Below are 19,034 nucleotides of genomic sequence, written 5' to 3'. Positions count from 1 at the left end.
GTTTTCAAGCCAGAACACTCTCCCTCTACGATGCCCAAAGAGAAACCATCCTTTCCCAGAGGTGGATATCTGGGCTTCCTTGGAACCCCCTCAATGGAAGGAGCCTTCCCTGCTCTCCCATTTACCATGGAGATGGAGTGGGAGGAAGAGGCATTTTCTCCAAACTCTCCTCAAATTCCTGCTGCTGAAGTTTATGATCTATGTACTAAACCTCTTCACAGCTCACTGACTTCCTTCCAACTCGCCCTTCCAATCCACTCACTGAGCACAAGGGTGGGTGTCATGGATTCCTACTTTCTCCTTCACCCAATCCTAACACTAACACAGCAGATCTCAAAATCCAGGTGACTGCTCACCCCAAACACAAGGCCCCAGCTCATGACCTCAACACCCCAAGTACCCATCCTGCCACAACCATGGCACATCCTAGCTCTGGCCATCATTCCCAACTGCTCCACCTCTGAAATGGGGCAATCCAGTGACACACTTACTAACCTAATTTTCTAGCCCATGGGATTTCTCATGCCTTCATTTCCATCCACCTGCTGACCTTTCTGTTAACATTGGTGAAATCAATGTTCATTTCCTTCCAGCTCTAGCCCCTGCTCAGGTCCAACTCCTGCTTTATCAAGCTTTGCCCTACGGCATAGACCCCAGTGCTCTCAGGCTAGTTCTATCAACACCCTCACTTCTTATCCTTACCCCCCATGTGTCCCACATATATTCAGTACCATCCCACTTCTGCCACTTCCACTGCCATCTTCTCAAAATGATAAGAGCTATTTTTCACAGGTTTCCCTTGCCCCATCCAATTCTCGATATCTGCCATCACTAATCCTCCTGTCCATTGTAGTCAAGATTCATTGTCACTGCTTCCTCACTTCACAAAGTCTCCAATGCCTGTAATTTAGCTCCTGAAACTACACTAGAAATTCACCAGAGGTGACACTGAAACATCTCTACAAGTTCACCAGAGGTGATACATCTGCTTAATCTCTCTACATATGATATTCTTGGCACTTATTTTAAATATTCTCTCCTTTCTTACCTTTTTATGGTACCACTCTTCAGAACTCCTGGTGCTTCTCTGATTATTTCTTGTTAGGTTTTTCTGCAATCTCCTCTTCTGCACATCCCTTACACATTGGTACTCTCAAAGTTTCTGTCTTTGACACTCACCTTGACACCTTGCCGTATGATCTGTCTTACTATCTATCTGATCAACTCTCAGAGCATCATTACCATCTGGACTCCCAATCCTCTTTTTGAGCTCCAGATTTACCTTAATAAATATATCCTTTGGACTTCCTAATGATTATTCAAACTCAGCATTTTTTTAAAGCTTCCTTTTCTTTATATATTGCTTTTGTCTTGGAGAGATGCCCTCCTTACCCAATCAAACTACATACTATGTCACTCTGTATTAAATTAACTTGTTTTATTTTCTGCATTGAACTTATTGCCTGATATATATTGTTTTTTATTTCTTTTCTTGGTAATTGCCTTTCTCCATCCTTCAAATTAAGCTTTAAGAAAAAAAAACTTCCAGGGTAGAAACTGTGGTATTTAAAAGAGAACTTGGTACATATTGGATGGTCAATAAATATCTGAGGAATGAAAGACAACTGAATCTGGCCTCTGCCTCTCTCCTGCTTTCTCACCACAAGCCCCTCCTGAATAGTCTCACTCTGATTTCATGCTATATTAAACTAATTAAAGTTCCATGAACCCACAGATATGCTTAAATCCCATGCCTTTGTTAATGTTCCTCTTCAATCTAGAATACCCTTTCCACCAAACAATGGCTTTATTCATTTAAAAGAAAATGTAGCTCAATAATTACTTTTGGAGTCCTTTCTTTGTAATACTTCTCTTTCATCCCCTATGAATTATAAACTCCTTTGAAACATATGAATCTACTCTAGTATTTTTTTTCTTTTGAAACTGAACCCATATTGCCCTCCAACTCATAGTTCATTTCTCTTCTCCTTTACATGACAAAAATTTTGAAACAGTTTTTCCTGCATGGCAATAATGGAGGAGTAAAAGAACAAAAAAGACATAAGACATCCAGAAAGCAGTTATCAAAATGGAAGACATAAATGCTACTTTATCTGTATCTACATTAATGGTAAATGGACTAAGTACACCAATCAAAAGGCAGAGGTTGGGAAAATGGGACACACACACACACACACACACACACACACACACACCCCAATGATCCAACTGTTCACAAGAGGCATATTTTATATTCAAAGATGCAAATAGGCTGAAAGTAAAAGACTGGAAAAGATAGACCATGCAAAGAGCAAGCAAAGAGCTATAAAAGGATAGTAGCACTTCACTCCTACCACAACACCATAACAAAAAATGTTCTGTCCTCTCAGATACCACAAGGCTATAGTAATATCTGCCAAAATAGATTAAATGTATTACTAGAGAAAAAATAGACATATAGATAAAACAATTAAGAAAACGCACCAATTATAAATACATATACAGTTAAGAATATAGCCACAAAATACATGAAGCAAAAATAGATAGAATTAAACAGAGAAATAGGCCAAATAATAGTTGGAGAGCTTAATGCCTCAGTTTTAGTAATGAATAGAACAACTAAGCAGACTATAAATAAGGAAATGTAGGACTTGAACAATACTGTATCTCAACTGAACCTAGCAGATACATACTGAACATTCCACCCAACATTCTAAAGGGTATGAACAGCTTGATGCAAGATTTCAAACATGTTCATTACTGTGTGTCCTATGCATTTCACCATGGAGGCGCATAAGATTTGAAGTGCTAACTTCAATTTTACAGTTGAACAATATGGTTAGGAAAAAAATAAGTACAATGAAAAATGATAGATTGATTCTTTGGTTGCCATTTAATTTTCCAAAGTTAACAGCTTCAAAGATTGGAGGCTGGGGAACCCAGGAATGGCAGTTCCAAAAAGAGAAATGATGTTAAAAGAATGAGTAAATTCAGATGAGCAATGAGATAATTGCATATGCTTAACTTTGAGTAATGGCTGAATATTGAGGGAGACATTTCCTACAGGCTAGGTTTACAGTAAAGTAGATATAATTTAATTTAGCTATTTCAGTAGTTCAAAAGCTAATACTGTCTTTTATCAGCCAAAATTTGAGAACATTAAGGATGACCCTGGAAATAGACAAAGTTCAACCAAGATCATCAAAATAACTATGGTTTTGGAGGTTAGGTAGAAAGCTCTACCTAAATAGAATTTTGTCTATAGGAAGATGTTATGGTTGGATAAGAGGTATCCCAATAAAAGTCCCTGTGTTAATGAGAAATGTTTGGAGGTGAAATGATTGAATTATGAGAGCAGTAACCTAATCAATCCATTGTAGTTTGATTGAACTGATTGTGTGGTAACTGTAGGAAGGTGGGGCACCGCTGGAGGAGGGGGATATGCCCTGGAAGGGTTCATCTTCCCTGTGGCCCTTCCCCAAACTCCTCTCTGCTTCCTAGCTGCCCTGAATGGAGCAGTGTACTTCTGTCCCACATTTGTGCCATGATGTTCTGCCTCACTTGGGCCCAGAGCAAGGGACTCAGCTGAGAATGGACTAAACCTCTGGAACAATATGCCAAAATAAACTTTTCCTCCTCTAAGTCTTTCTTGTTGGATATTTTGATTACAGCGATGCAAAAAGTGACTAGCGCATTTTCTTTATGGCAACCATGTGGGGGAAAGCTAGAGGATTTGACTTAAATCAATATGTCATACAAGCACAATTCTGTTTATTAGGGATGGTATCATGAGGGTACTGATGGAAACTGAGAAACATGAGACCTCAATTCACCCAGCAAATTGTTGGTTCTACTAAAGAGTAGGAAAAATAGAACAAACTATGGAAAAGGCACTTTATGTCATGATAAATGAAGAGCACCAGTAAATAAGAAGAATATTTAGTGCCTGAAACAGAAATAGAATCCATGTTAACAGGTCAGGGCTGAAAGTACAGAGGTTAGCATCAAGCCAGAAGATTAGACAAGCTCTTAGAACAAGGAAGTTCCCTGAATAGCTAAAAGGGAAACATTTAAGCTCCCCTAATACCTCTAATGGAGAAATACATCAAGGTCTAAAACAGTGTCATGCAATATATCAGCATCTAAACACATCTGGTTATTCAAATTTTTAAGCAAATTAAAATAAATTTGAGTTGAAATTCAGTTCCTCATTCATACTAGCCATATTCCAAGGGCTCAGTAGCCACATGTCTATACTAGACTATGCACGTATAGAACACTTCACTGGATAGTACTGAAGCAGCACAGACAATAAGGGCAACATAAGGGATATTTACTGTTCTTGATTTTCTAATAGGGGCAGGTATAGCATGTTCAGAAACATTTTTACCTTGACCATAATGATGGTAACTCTTCTTGTAAGTCAACATTAAACTCCTCAAACACTTTCTGTGCTTTTTGAAATTCCTCTTCTGCCTAGAAATTATACATAACATGGTTTACATTTAAAAAGAAAAACAAGCCATTTCTATACAGAACAGAATCATTTAGTATAAACTAGGAACAGCCTTATGGCATCCTGGAAAGATCTTGGAAAAAAAGGAGACATTTGGCTAAATTCTACACCATTTTTTTAATGAAACATGGAATATCAAGACTCATTAAACAGGAAACTGGATTGATTACAATGGCTACTCCTGAAATTTCTTTGAAATTTTTCAATTTTTTTTAAAATTGTAGTTTTATTTTTCTACAAAAACTTTTTAACTAAACTACATGTCTAGTAAACAGCTTTGCTCCAGATAGTGGGCATGGATACTCCCCCAAGATAGTCCCAGTCCAGTGAGAAGCCTTAACAATGCAGTGTATTTCCAAGAGGGATTTATTATCCATTATGGGGCATTCTATAGGAAAGGTGGTACAGGGAAGAGAAAACATTACATAGAGAGAAGGTGATATTTTAACTGAATATTAAGAATCAGAATCTGGTAAAGAAGTGGGTCAGGTACACATCACAATACATAAAGGTGGTGGTCCTTTGAATAGTAATCTAGCTTAATGAACATGAGAATTTGTCAGACTCCTTTACCTTTCTGCACCTTAATGTCTGTGGTTGGTATGAAGGAAAGATGAAGCAGGTGAAGTGTTGAACAGGGCGTGTGGTATCTGTGAAGCCTCTGTAAAGGCAACTGAAATTATGGCTGCCAAAGAACTGACATGTAGGTTGCACATGCTCTGCTGAGGGTGTGTGCATGAAAGGAGAAGAGGATGGGGCAAGACTTGAAAGTCAATAAGGACAGGAAGGTAATTTATGACCAATTTGTAAAAGTCTTGCATGCCATGCTAAGGGATTTAGAATTTTTCCTACAGGTAATGAGAATCATTAAAAGATATAAGCAGTAGAGAAACATATATAATCATGTACAAAGACCATTCAGGAAGCTGTCTGTAGGCAGATGAGAAAAGGCAAGACTGGAATCAAAGGCAGTGGTCTATAATGTCACCTATAGGTGACATCAATAGCTGCCATCTGTAAATTATAGACATACATGATAAAAGCTACTGAAATTGATTTCTAAAAGAAAAGTAATGTCGTGGAAATTTAGCATATGTCTGCACTCTCAATCATGAGCTACATCTGAATATTTCATGCTTGGTTTCCCATCTGAATCTACATTTCAGCAAGGATCATAGATCATACCATAGAAAGAAGTGTAGACACACTGTCTTTGATCTTGCGATACTTGCAAGGGGACAAAGTTTATTGGGATCAGAATGTGGGAGTCTGTCTTACCCATATGAACTCTACAATAACATAAAAACTTATTAAACAATAACAAAAAGAAACCTGTAGCACCATGTTTAAGTTTAAAGCAAGACTACTACAAGTCATAAGACATGGATAGTAATATTAACCATGGAATTCATCCCTACCTTAGAGATCCGGCCCTCATCCTTCCTTTTGGAGCTCTGCAGTGCTTCCAGGTGGTGGCGGGCACTGTCATAGTCCACCAGTTTTCTGCTGCGCTTGGCAATGCGATTCTGCCAACAAGGAAATATATGCACTGAGAAAAGATACATGGTCATAGTCTCCCTTTGCCAAACACCACAATACTTTCCTTGTCCAGAGCAGCTGAGGACTCTGAATGGAAATCAAGGTGAGGGGTAATTTCAGTAGATAAAGAACCCTGGAAATCAGGCTACAGCCTCCCATCCTTTGTGTGGAGACCATTAGGTAAATTTCTCCCCTTCTGATAATAACTAGGGTAATAACTAGGGTAATATAGTATAAACATATAAGGAAAACTTGACTCCAATAGGGAACAGAACAAAAGCACTGAAAAAAAACCCTCCACACCCAAGGACCCAACATATTTGGGTCAGAGAATAAGTAAAAATCAGATTTTGACTCAAGAGTGAAAATGCCATAAATCTTGAATATAAATAAGCACACAGCATTAGCAGTCAACTTTTAGAAAAGTCTGCAAGCCATAATGTATTGAAAATAACAACAGCAACAACAAGAACCAAGTCCAATTCAGGTCCTGATTAGATCGATTCCATGCCACACACAAATAGACTGACAAAAGGACTTGCCTGTTTCTAGGCATAAATATTACTTCAGTCTTTACTATCCTAAACATAATGTCTATACAATTGAAAACTATAAAACAAAAGAAAACATATAAAACAGTAAACAATTAGACTCATAAGTTACCTAGATGTTGACAGTAACAAGCAGGAATTTTATTTTATTTTATTTATTTATTTATTTATTTTTTATTGTTGGTCGTTCAAAACATTACATAGTTCTTAATATATCATATTTCACAATTTGATTCAAGTGGGTTATGAACTCCCATTTTTACCCCATATACAAATTGCTGTATCACATCAGTTACACTTCCATTGATTTACATATTGCCATTCTAGTGTCTGATGTATTCTGCTGTCTATCCTATTTTCTACTATCCCCCTTCCCCTCCCCTCCCCTCCCCTCCCCTCCCCTTTTCTCTCTCTACCCCCTCTACTGTAAATCATTTCTTCCACTTGTATTATTCTTCTCTTACCCCTCATTTCCTCTTATATGTAATTTTGTATAACCTTGAGGATCACCTTCCATTTCCATGCAAATTCCCTTCTCTCTCCCTTTCCCTCCCACCTCCCATCCCTGTTTAATGTTAATCATCTTCTCAAGCTCTTCCTCCCTACCCTGTCCTTGGTTACTCCCCTTATATCAAAGAAGTCATTTGGCATTTGTTTTTTAAGGATTGGCTAGCTTCACTTAGCATAATCTGCTCTAATGCCATCCATTTCCCTCCAAATTCTATGGTTTTGTCATTTCTTAATGCAGAGTAATACTCCATTGTGTATAAATGCCACATTTTTTATCCATTCATCTATTGAAGGGCATCTAGGTTGGTTCCACAATCTTGCTATCGTGAATTGTGCTGCTATGAACATCGATGTAGCAGTGCCCCTGTAGCAAGCTCTTATTAGGTCTTTAGGGAATAGATCGAGAAGGGGAATAGCTGGGTCAAATGGTGGTTCCATTCCCAGCTTTCCAAGAAATCTCCATACTGCTTTCCAAATTGGCTGCACCAATTTGCAGTCCCACCAACAATGAACAAGTGTACCCTTTTCCCCGCATCCTCGCCAGCACTTGTTGTTGTTGGACTTCACAATGGCTGCCAATCTTACTGGAGTGAGATGGTATCTTAGGGTGGTTTTGATTTGCATTTCTCTGACTGCTAGCGATGGTGAGCATTTTTTCATGTACTTATTGATTGATTGTATGTCCTCCTCTGAGAAGTGTCTGTTCAGGTCCTTGGCCCATTTGTTGATTGGGTTATTCGTTATCTTATTGTCTAATTTTTTGAGTTCTTTGTATGCTCTGGATATTAGGGCTCTATCTGAAGTGTGAGGAGTAAAGATTTGTTCCCAGGATGTAGGCTCCCTGTTTACCTCTCTTATTGTTTCTTTTGCTGAGAAAAAAACTTTTTAGTTTGAGTAAGTCCCATTTGTTGATTCTAGTTGTTAATTCTTGCACTATGGGTGTCCTATTGAGGAATTTGGAGCCCAACCCCACAGTATGTAGATCATAGCCAACTTTTTCTTCTATCAGACGCCGTGTCTCTGATTTAATATCAAGCTCCTTGATCCATTTTGAGTAAACTTTTGTGCATGGCGAGAGAAAGGGATTCAGTTTCATTTTGATGCAAATGGATTTCCAATTTTCCCAGCACCATTTGTTGAAGATGCTATCCTTCCTCCATTGCATGCTTTTAGCCCCTTTATAAAATATAAGATAGTTGTAGTTTTGTGGATTGGTTACTGTGTCCTCTATTCTGTACCATTGGTCCACCCGCCTGTTTTGGTACCAGTACCATGCTGTTTTTGTTACTATTGCTCTGTAGTATAGTTTGAAGTCTGGTATCGCTATACCGCCTGATTCACACTTCCTGCTTAGCATTGTTTTTGCTATTCTGGGTCTTTTATTATTCCATATAAATTTCATGATTGTTTTATCTATTTCTACAAGAAATGCTGTTGGGATTTTGATTGGCATTGCATTGAACTTATAGAGGACTTTTGGCAATATCGTCATTTTGATGATGTTAGTTCTGCCTATCCATGAACAGGGTATATTTTTCCATCTTCTAAGGTCTTCTTCTATATCTCTCTTTAGGGTTCTGTAGTTTTCATTGTATAAGTCTTTCACCTCTTTTGTTAGGTTGATTCCCAAGTATTTTATTTTTTGGGGGGATATTGTGAATGGAGTAGTTGTTCTCATTTCCGTTTCAGAGGATTTGTTGCTGATATACAGGAATGCATTTGATTTATGCATGTTGATTTTATATCCTGCCACTTACAAGCAGGAATTTTAAAATAACTGTGACTGATATGTTAAAATATCTAATTGGAAAAAGTAGACAACATACATAAACAGATTTTCAGCCCAGACATGGAAACTTTAACAGGCAAATGTAAATGCTTGAAAAATGTTAAAATGATATCAGGAAAATTTCTTCAATGAATCCATAGCTAGACTCAAAATAGCTGAACAAAGAAATGATGCAACTATGAAGATAAATTATTCCCATTAAACACACACAAAAAATAAAGTTGAAAGGGAAAAGCCCACAGGGAACTGAGCACACAGGATCAATAATACAATATAAGTAATCCAACATAATGTGATTGAAGAGATGAGAGGAAGAGTCAGAAGAAATATTTGAAGAGATACTGGCTAAGAATTTTATAAAATAATGACATCAAAGTACTGGTCTAAGAAACTCAGATAATCCCCCAAAAGGGATCATAAACAAACAAAAAACAAAGTTCAAAGGTAAAAATTACAGCAGGCTAATCTTCGGGAACTATGAAAGGTAGAACACAATGGAACATCTTTAAAATACTGAAAAATAAAAAAAATAAAATTATATCTACCAACACAGAATTCAATACCCAATAAAAATATCAAAGATGAAAGTAAAATAAATAATATTTTCAGATGAACAAAAATGGAGAGAATCCATTGCCATGTGGTAGAGTGTTTGCCTAGCACATGTTAGGCACTGGGTTCAATCCTCAGCACCACATCTAAAAAAAAAAAAAAACAGAATAAAGGTATTTTGTTTAAAAAAAATTGTATCATCTTAAGAAAGAGAATTTTAGTTCTTTGTATACTCTGGATATTAGGGCTCTATCTGAAGTGTGAGGAGTAAAGATTTGTTCCCAGGATGTAGGCTCCCTATTTACCTCTCTTATTGTTTCTCTTGCTGAGAAAAAACTTTTAAGTTTAATTAAGTCCCATTTGTTGATTCTTGTTGTTAACTCTTGTGCTATGGGTGTCCTATTAAGGAATTTGGAGCCCGACCTCACAATCTGTAGATCGGAGCCAACTTTTTCTTCTATCAGATGCAGAGTCTCTGGTTTGATATCAAGTTCCTTGATCCATTTTGAGTTAACTTTTGTGCATGGCGAGAGAAAGGGATTCAGTTTCATTTTGTTGCATATGGATTTCCAGTTTTCCCAACACCATTTGTTGAAGATGCTATCCTTCCTCCATTGCATGCTTTTAGCCCCTTTATCAAATATAAGATAGTTGTAGTTTTGTGGGTTGGTTTCTGTGTCCTCTATTCTGTACCATTGGTCCACCCGCCTGTTTTGGTAGCAGTACCATGCTGGTTTTGTCACTATTGCTTTGTAATATAGTTTGAAATCTGGTATCGCTATACCACATGATTCACACTTCCTGTTTAGAATTGCTTTTGCTATTCTGGGTCTTTTATTTTTCCATATGAATTTCATGATTACTTTGTCAATTTCTACAAGATATGCCGTTGGGATTTTGATTGGCATTGCATTAAACCTATAGAGAACTTTTGGTAATATCGCCATTTTGATGATGTTAGTTCTGCCTATCCATGAACAGGGTATGTTTTTCCATCTTCTAAGATCTTCATCAACTTCTCTCTTTAGGGTTCTGTAGTTTTCATTATATAAATCTTTCACCTCTTTTGTTAGGTTAATTCCCAAGTATTTTATTTTGCTATTGCCCTTCTTGGACTATTCCCTGAAGACCTTAAAAGAGCATGCTACAGGGATACTGCCACATCGATGTTCATAGCAGCACAATTCACAATTGCTAGACTGTGGAACCAACCCAGATGCCCCTCAGTAGATGAATGGATAAAAAAAATGTGGCATCTATACACAATGGAGTACTATGCAGCAATAAAAAATGACAAAATCATAGAATTTGCAGGGAAATGGACGGCACTAGAGCAGATTATGCTTAGTGAAGCTAGCCAATCCCTAAAAAACAAATGTCAAATGTCTTCTTTGATATAATGAGAGCAAATATGAACAGAGCAGGGAGGAAGAGTAGGAAGAAAAGAGTAACATTAATCAGTGACATGAGATGGGAGGGAAAGGGAGAGATGAGGAAAATTGCATGGAAATGAAGGGAGACCCTCATTGCTATACAAAATTACATATAAGAGGTTGGGAGGGGAATGGGAAAATAAACAAGGTGAGAAATGAATTACAGTAGATGGGGTAGAGAGAGAAGAAGGGAGGGGAGGGGAGGGGGGATATTAGGGGATAGGAAAGGTAGCAGAATACAACAATTACTAATAGGGCATTATGTAAAATTGTGGATGTGTAACCGACATGATTCTGCAATCTGCATTTGGGGTAAAATTGGGGGTTCATAACCCACTTCAATCTAATGTATGAAGTATGATATGTCAAGAGCTATGTAAAGTTGTGAACAACCAATAAAAAAAAGAAAAATAAATAAATAAAATAAAATTAAAAAAAAAAGAAAGAGAATTTTAACCTAAGTGGAGATACACAATGAAATGGGTACCAGAAAGATTAAAAATCAAGATAAATACATGATATTATCTTCTTTTATAATTTTTTGAATAGGTCATTGGTCATTCATTGTAAAAAACAGAAAAAAATGCATTGTGGGGTTCATAACACATGTAAAACAAAATGTATTCAAATAATAGCACAAACAGGAATGTGGCCCATTCCTATAACCCCAGAGCCTTTGGAGGCTAAAGTAGGAGGATTGCAAGTTCAAGGCCAGCCTCTGCAACTTAGCAAGGCCCTAAAGCAATTTAGCAAGACCTTGTCTCAAAATAAAAAATAAAAATGACTATGGATGTAGCTCAGTAGTTAAGTGTCCCTGGGTTCAATTCCCAGGCAACAAAAAAGAAATTCAAGTAGTAGCACAAAGAGGCAGGTGAACTAGAAGTATGTATTGTAAGGTTCATAGATGTGGCATGAAGTGGTATAAAATATATAAAGTTAAACATGGCAAGGTAGAGTAACCACTAGAAAAATAAGTTACATAAACAGGTATAGTTAATGGACAATTAGTATAAAATATTCTGATTCCTGAGTCCCAGACTAAGAATCTATTTTAGTTAATCTGAGACCAGGCCTAGATAATTGTCCTTTTAAAAACTCTCCCCAGGGGTCCAGTTATGCCTGGCTAGTCTAGTAATAAGAACTATTAATGGAGAATACACATTTAAAACCATTAGAATTTTAGGAAAAATCAAAAACAATAATGCATATGTTTATGTTTCACATCCCATGGGTCCTCACAGCAGCCTATATATAGATGTGGCAGAGATTGTCCCCATTTTACTTAAAGAGAATTTGGACTTGCATCAGAGGATTCCCTAACTTGTCCAGAATTGTTCAACAAATCTGTGGAAAAGATGAATTAGATTAGAAATCAGACCTACAACTAGCACCAGAAGGTGAGTGAGACAAGTGAGACAAAACACAAATTTTAAGAAGGCCACTTACTCTCAGGGTTAAGTGTCTTCTATCTCTAGGACCATCACCCGCCTCACCTGACCCCACCCTGCTCGTGAGTGTGGTTAGTGCCCTTCTAATCACTCTTGCTATGTCTCTGACAGACTCGTTGAGTCAATGACCATCTGTCACTCTGCTATGCCTCTGCAGCCCCTTCATATCTGGTGATAGGTGGGTTGGGACATTTAATCTTGTTGAGCCACTTTCAATCACTTTTATTTTACCCACACCTACCACTTCCAACTGGTGTTGTCAGTGAAAAGCTTTGTGGCAGAGCCAGAGTTGCTTAAAGATGCATGATATAGCCCAGGCAGGGCACAGTGAAGTCCTTCATTAAGGTACAGAAGGCACTGAGTGCTGTTAAGCTGATAAAAATCATTATTTTGAACAAACATCTAATGGTCACCTTCAAAGGAGGCATGATCCTAGAGGCAATGGCCCGTGTGACTATAAGCAACTCCTACAAAGCCCTGCTTTATGGAACCTGCCTTCTGGCATGGGAACACCTTTAATGTCTTCCAAGTGGCAAATCCTGACTTTTGGAAGATGAATCTAAATTTTGAAAGGGATGGAATTCAATTACTTCTAAGTCTGGGAATCAGGAGGAAGAGTAATTTTATTTTTGTTCCAGAACAAGAAATGAAGTAAATAATGTGACTCATTTTCTCTTGTAACTGACAAGTCAATTACAGAGGATAACTTAGCAGGGTAGAAGTGACTATTTTAAAGGCCATCACTCATTGTGACACATAATGTTTTCATGGTAGAAAAATAGATCAATCCTATTTGTTTTCCTATATGATATTTGGGAAACTTGGGGGAAAAATACAAATCTCGCGAGGGTAGAATTTGTACACATTAGCTTTGAAACATGATACAATTCTTATGTACCCATCCAGTAATAAATTTAATTAAATAATAAGTAAATTTAATTAATATTAAACTTACTTTAAATAATAAATTTAAATAAAAGTTCTTGATATTTCCCATTGTGCATTGAATTTTGGCAGTGAAGAAAACAACTTATTATACATTTTTTTAAGATTCAATAATAATCCCAATTTAAAAATCATTTGGCACCCTGCATTAAATATCTGCTTAGGTGCTCATGCACAACTGCCAAGATGGAATCTAAACTACATTTTACGATAACTGCTCACAGCTGTAAGCCTGCCTGGGTTGGTGAAAAGCAGGGTCTTTTTATAACATTGACTTTAGATGTCAATGCTGCATAATGGAAACCATAACACAGGGTGCCCTGCCAATCACAGCTGGAAAAATCAAACATCATCCCCTCATGAATGGGTACTTCATAACACTCACTGATAGGTTGCAATAAATATTTGGAAATTTGCCTGAGGTTTCAACTGCACATGGACTGTTGATTTTAATGAGATCAAGGAAGTCAATTAAGTTCCATGCTTTGAAAATTCTCCACTCAGTATTTTTAACTGTTATGTTCCTGTTCATTAATAAGTCATTCATTACATAATCACTCGGGGCTCATTTTATAAAATGACGCAGTCTATACCTACTTCTTACTTCTATTCACCAACTAATGGTGTGCAGAATAATTTTGTCTATTCTCAGACAAGAAAAATCTTCCAAATATTAAATACAGCTATCTTTCCTCTCTCCAGTTCCATATTATCTCTTCCTAGATATACATTGCAATGTCTTAGATTGTTTGTTGGGTTACATGGTTTCCCAAATATCTATCTTGTTAATAGCCTCTGTGTAAATTTTACTCTTCTCAATGTAGCTTAAGAGAAAGGGAGAGATTAGAGGGAAATTGACTCCATCTCTTTCCATGATGCATGTAAAACCATGATGTATATTTACCCTCAGAGTATCTGGCAAAAGACCCAGGTGATATTATTTCTGATCCTCTAGATGAGTCAGCAACTGGAGGGTCATCTTTCTATGAATTCAACCATGGATTACAAGAAAAGAATTGCTTAAAGTAAAAGTTCTTCTGAGTTCTTTATCTTTTTTGACATGAAGTGAACTGAAAGATTGAATTGATATAATCTATTATGGCTTTTTTAAAATCTATGTTTCATCACAGATACTTCTATATGTATTTGTCTTCTGAAATTATAAGCTCCTACAGAGTAGGTCCAATTTTTAAATAACTATCTCTGGGTAGCACTGTAACAACTAAGATCTTTACAATTTGTTGATGATACCAAGTTTTTGTTCCTGAAACTCAAAAATCTTTCAAATGTCATCTTCTCCAGTCAATTACACATTCCTTTGCTAAGCTAGGTCATGCTATGAATGTATAAAATCTATTAAATAATAGCAAGCTGCTTTGGAGTTTTCTGGTAGGAGGATACAGTATTCCTTATCTTCTTATGATTTATTGGGTATTGATTTTTGTAGAGATTGTTATTTAATACAATTGCTACTAGAAGATGGAGGATATAACCTGGCTTCTCTTCCCTCATGGATACACCAATTTAACAGCATCAGATGAATCATTCCTTCTGTGAAACCCAGAAAATAGTTGAAAAGGTCCTGCGTTCTAAGATAGTGCAAATCAAAGCAGTGGTTGGAATGGTTTCAACTAGCATGCAGCCATTTGCAATAGTTGCTTCCTCTAGCTCAGCCCAGAGTAAGTGGGCAATAAACCTCAACTCCCAGCTTTTACCTGGGGATGGAAAGAGTTAACTTCTCAAATACCAATTTTTCCAGGAGCTTCTTAAAGGACCAGCTTCTGTCTTGGAATACTAACTATACTCTAGCCACCTGGGCACCAGAGAGTACTAAGATGGCAGTTTGATCTACTACACAACTAGTCACTGCAACTCATTCTTCAAGCTCAATGCAAGATCCCATTTTCTACCTGGAGAAAGAAAACATCAGCATCCAATGATCCAAATTTCAGGGGACTGTTGTGGAACTGGCTTCAGTCCCATTTGTGTCAGAACATTAATGGGGCCCAGCATTCTCTAGATGCCCAGATGTTGCTAAGAACAGAAATAGTGAGCTAGATTAGCACAAAATTCAAGAGGCCTCCCAAAATCTCTGAGTGAGCCCACTGGTGAGGGCCTTTTGTACAGGCCAGTCCGTGTTTTGTCTAATGCAGACACCAACACAGAGAGTCAAGGAAAATGAAGATTCTAGGAAAGCACTTTCTTTTTGTTGTTGTTGTTTTTGTTTAATACTGAGGTGTATTTTATTTTTTATTTTACACAAGTGTCAAATAAGATAAATGTATTAGATAAAATATTTTGAGGTACAGATGTAAATGTATTTAAAATAATTATACATTAATATTTCACTTTGAACCTGAACATTTCAAGGGGAAGAAAATTACCCAGCTGCACTATGGCCACATGCAAAATAATCAGCAAACAGGAAAGATAAGATTTTGCCATCTGGTTACAATAAAGTTTCTCCCTTCTGTGTTATTACTGTTTCATTTAATGGACATACTTATCCAATGCTACATAATAAAAAGTTTGAATATAAAGAAGATTGGAATTTTTTGTACCTCTGATTTAGGATATTTTTTTATCTACAGGCTTTAAAAGACTTCTGGAAAGAAAGAAAAGCTAAAGCAGTTCACTAAAGCAGACAATGTAATTTCTGTAACCAGATTTCATTTCAAAATCATAGGAATAGAATAAAAATCCCATACTTAAATAAATGAAAAGTTACCACCTGTCTTTGATGTCAGTTTGAGGACTTTTAATTCTCCTTATCTTGCCCATCTTTCAATAACTACATGAGACCATTCAATTCTTCCCTTTATATACACAAACTAAAATACCTTTATGTCAGGAAATTGGCCCAGGTAGGTATCCAGTGTCAGCAAGGATCCATCCACTAGTTTTTGATGGAAGTCTTCCCATAGCACATCACATTTCTAAAAGAAAAAGAAAAATAGATAACTGCTGAAATATTTTAATTGGATGCCTTTCCCTAAACTAAAATTCTAAAACATCTGAAACTGTAAAATTATATATATAATAGTCTCCCAGACATTAGATACTAAAAATAGTGTTGATAACTTAAGAATATGAAAAAATAGGGCAATTTGTTAATTATGTGATTAACAATTCAGGCTAAGATCTCAGCTCATTTTTAAAAACTGTATTTCTGATTCTGAATGACTAAAGAATATAGAATCTTCAAAGGGCTCCCAAATCCCTATAGATGGACTTTGGAGCTAAAAGATTGAAAAATTCTACTGAGACACTTAAATTCTCTGAAGGAATTCAATAAATTAAAAAATCAACCCAGACAGAAAAAATTAACCATTGCTGAAGCTTTCAAAGACCTATCATAAAATTTACAGTCTACTGGGAAGAATCTTACCATTTATGGAGTATCAACTGTGATAATCACACAATGAATATTATTATTTTTATTACTACTACTATTGCTATGATTACCCTATGATTATGTGGGGATACACACTTAATTTTCATGATAGTTTTCTGAGGAAAGATGTGGCATTGCCAGTGTATAGAAGAGAATACTGAAAACCATAGAAGCTACCTAACTTGGCCAAGGTCATACAGTGGATAAAAGAAAGACCTAAGTGTTTACCCAGTTTTATCTCCTTGAATTCAAAGCTCATGACTATCAATTAATCCAGGCTACCTTACCAGAGCAGGATTCATATCCCAGCTGAGTAACTTCAAGAAACTGAACCTTCCTGAATTTCAATTTCCCCGGTTAAATGGGTAGGCAAGATAAAATACTTATTAGAATCCCAGGCACCTAGCAGGTGCACAACAATATTATCTCCACATTTTTCCTACTGCTACATTTGGGGTCCCCTGACATGGTCTGCTGCTTATTCTTCAGTCTATCCTTTTTTTCTTCTTAATAATTGAACCTCCAATTTCAGTTGTGCACACACCTGCCTAGGATAAAGATTCTAATTCCCAGATTCCTTTAGCTAAGGGTATCCATGTGATAAAGTGGCCAATTATGTACTGTAAGGAAGTGTCCCCAAAAGAAGGGTATGGGCTAGACCCATATTCCAGAGTTCATTCTTACTAAATAGAATGCAGAAATGAGAGATAATGTCCACTGCACAAAGGGTCCTCTTGAACCTGAAGGAGCAAAGTAAAGATAGCAAAGACAAGCCTCTGATTCTTTTGGGTCCGCTATGTCATCTGACCTCCAAATTCTTGTATGTGAGAGATGATTCTATTTTGTTAAAAAAAAAAACACTTTTTACAATTTGCTCTCGTATCATTTTCACACTTCAAACCCTAATCTTAATTGTTATAATCCTCAATTCAAGAATTTTATGCAATCAAGAAAATTTAACTCCACTGTAGAAAAGGTTTATTTTCATATGAGTAGATCCTCTGAATACAAAATACCCAGTTCCTTCATCATCAAAAGAGCCTATATTTTCATCTGCAGCTAAGGATTCAAGGATTCTGTCAGCCACAAGGACTGAGGTTAAGATAGAAGCCACTTTCTTAAGGAACCAACATTTTCCATATGTAGACTATAATGATACAGTGTTCTGAAAAGATATTTATACAAGTTTCTGTTCTTCCCTTAAAATTTTCTCTTTTGTGTTGAATTTTTAATAATACAGCATTAATCAGAAACTTACAGTGAATTAAGCATTTAGCAACAGAGTGTTGAAACAGTGTCTTTATACTGGGAAAAAATGTAAGAAGATACAATAACATAATAACTTCATTTGAAAATGATGTGTGGAAAATGTTTTGGCCAAATCCACATCCTGAAAGTCTTTGAAATATGTTATAGGACCAATGATAGCTTTTCTAATAAATAAATCTCTGTTTTTATCTCAGTCCCAATGAGACTATGAAGATCCATGTTGGGATATCAGCCTGGAGCTCCTCTGTTGATTCATGTTTTCTAAGGGTGCCTAGACTTTCCTGAGCTTTGACTGTGACATCTGGTTCAGGTTTTTTGTGCCTAAAGGAGCTGCAGTCATTCACCCAATATGGAGAACATGACTGACATCTGCTCTTTGTTTTAACAAAGGACTTAGAGACAAGAGAACCTGTGGCTGGCAGCTTTATCACTTCAGTGATCCAAACAAGCACTAAGCACTAACTGGGGACATAAACACAAAGGCTCAAAAGTTATGAGTAGGTACAATGATTATTCTCATTTTGTAGATGAGGAGAGTAAAGCTCAAGAACACTAAAGAACTGATTTTAATTATTTAATTGATGCTCTTCAGAGCTGCTGCCTGTTAATTCAGGGAGAGTTTGTCAGCAGAAATTTAGGAACTAACGGGTGACATTACTATCCAGTTTTGTGAGAAATGGGTTGCTAGTACCTGCAGTGTAAAATTAAAAATGGCTACTGTTATTTTGAAGAAAAATAATCTTTAACTCACAGCTCCCTACTCAAGTGGTTTTTATAATCATCTTTGCCTCTCATTTGAGTGTGGGATAACCAGATAGCAGAACTGCCTGTCACTTTCTGGGAACCTGTTCTCCCTTTAAGATTAAGACATGAAGGAAGGAGAGGGGGGCAGGGGCAGTTGGAATGAGCAGGATTCAGTGGGAATCTCATGGACACCACCCCACCTCCTGCACACTGCCACCCCAGATCTTACCTCGCCAACCATTTTCACATCCTCCCGCCCATACCAATCTGGCTCATAGACTTCATGCAGTGACTCAGTGAGCTTCATGGAGGCTTCTTGCATGCCTGATATTGGAGAAAAACAA

At 36.9% G+C, this 19,034-nt stretch overlaps 1 protein-coding gene across 2 annotated transcripts in view; it reads right to left on the bottom strand.

Moving 5' to 3' along the window:
* AMPH (amphiphysin) overlaps positions 1–19,034 on the bottom strand; it is a 217,876-nt gene that overhangs the window by 74,089 nt on the left and 124,753 nt on the right. For both annotated transcript variants that reach the window (XM_081287269.1, XM_081287268.1), the window contains exons 4-7: positions 18,920–19,014; positions 16,124–16,219; positions 5,935–6,042; positions 4,391–4,476 (exon numbers count right to left, since the gene is read on the bottom strand). In XM_081287269.1, coding sequence (XP_081143395.1) covers positions 4,391–4,476; positions 5,935–6,042; positions 16,124–16,219; positions 18,920–19,014 — 385 coding nt within the window. The remainder of the gene's footprint in view (positions 1–4,390; positions 4,477–5,934; positions 6,043–16,123; positions 16,220–18,919; positions 19,015–19,034) is intronic.

Source organism: Spermophilus citellus, assembly GCF_964194105.1.
Source record: "Spermophilus citellus genome assembly, chromosome: 3".
Taxonomy (NCBI): domain Eukaryota; kingdom Metazoa; phylum Chordata; class Mammalia; order Rodentia; family Sciuridae; genus Spermophilus; species Spermophilus citellus.
Note: the sequence above shows the minus strand (reverse complement) of the source record. Positions and strands in the feature narration are given on the sequence as shown.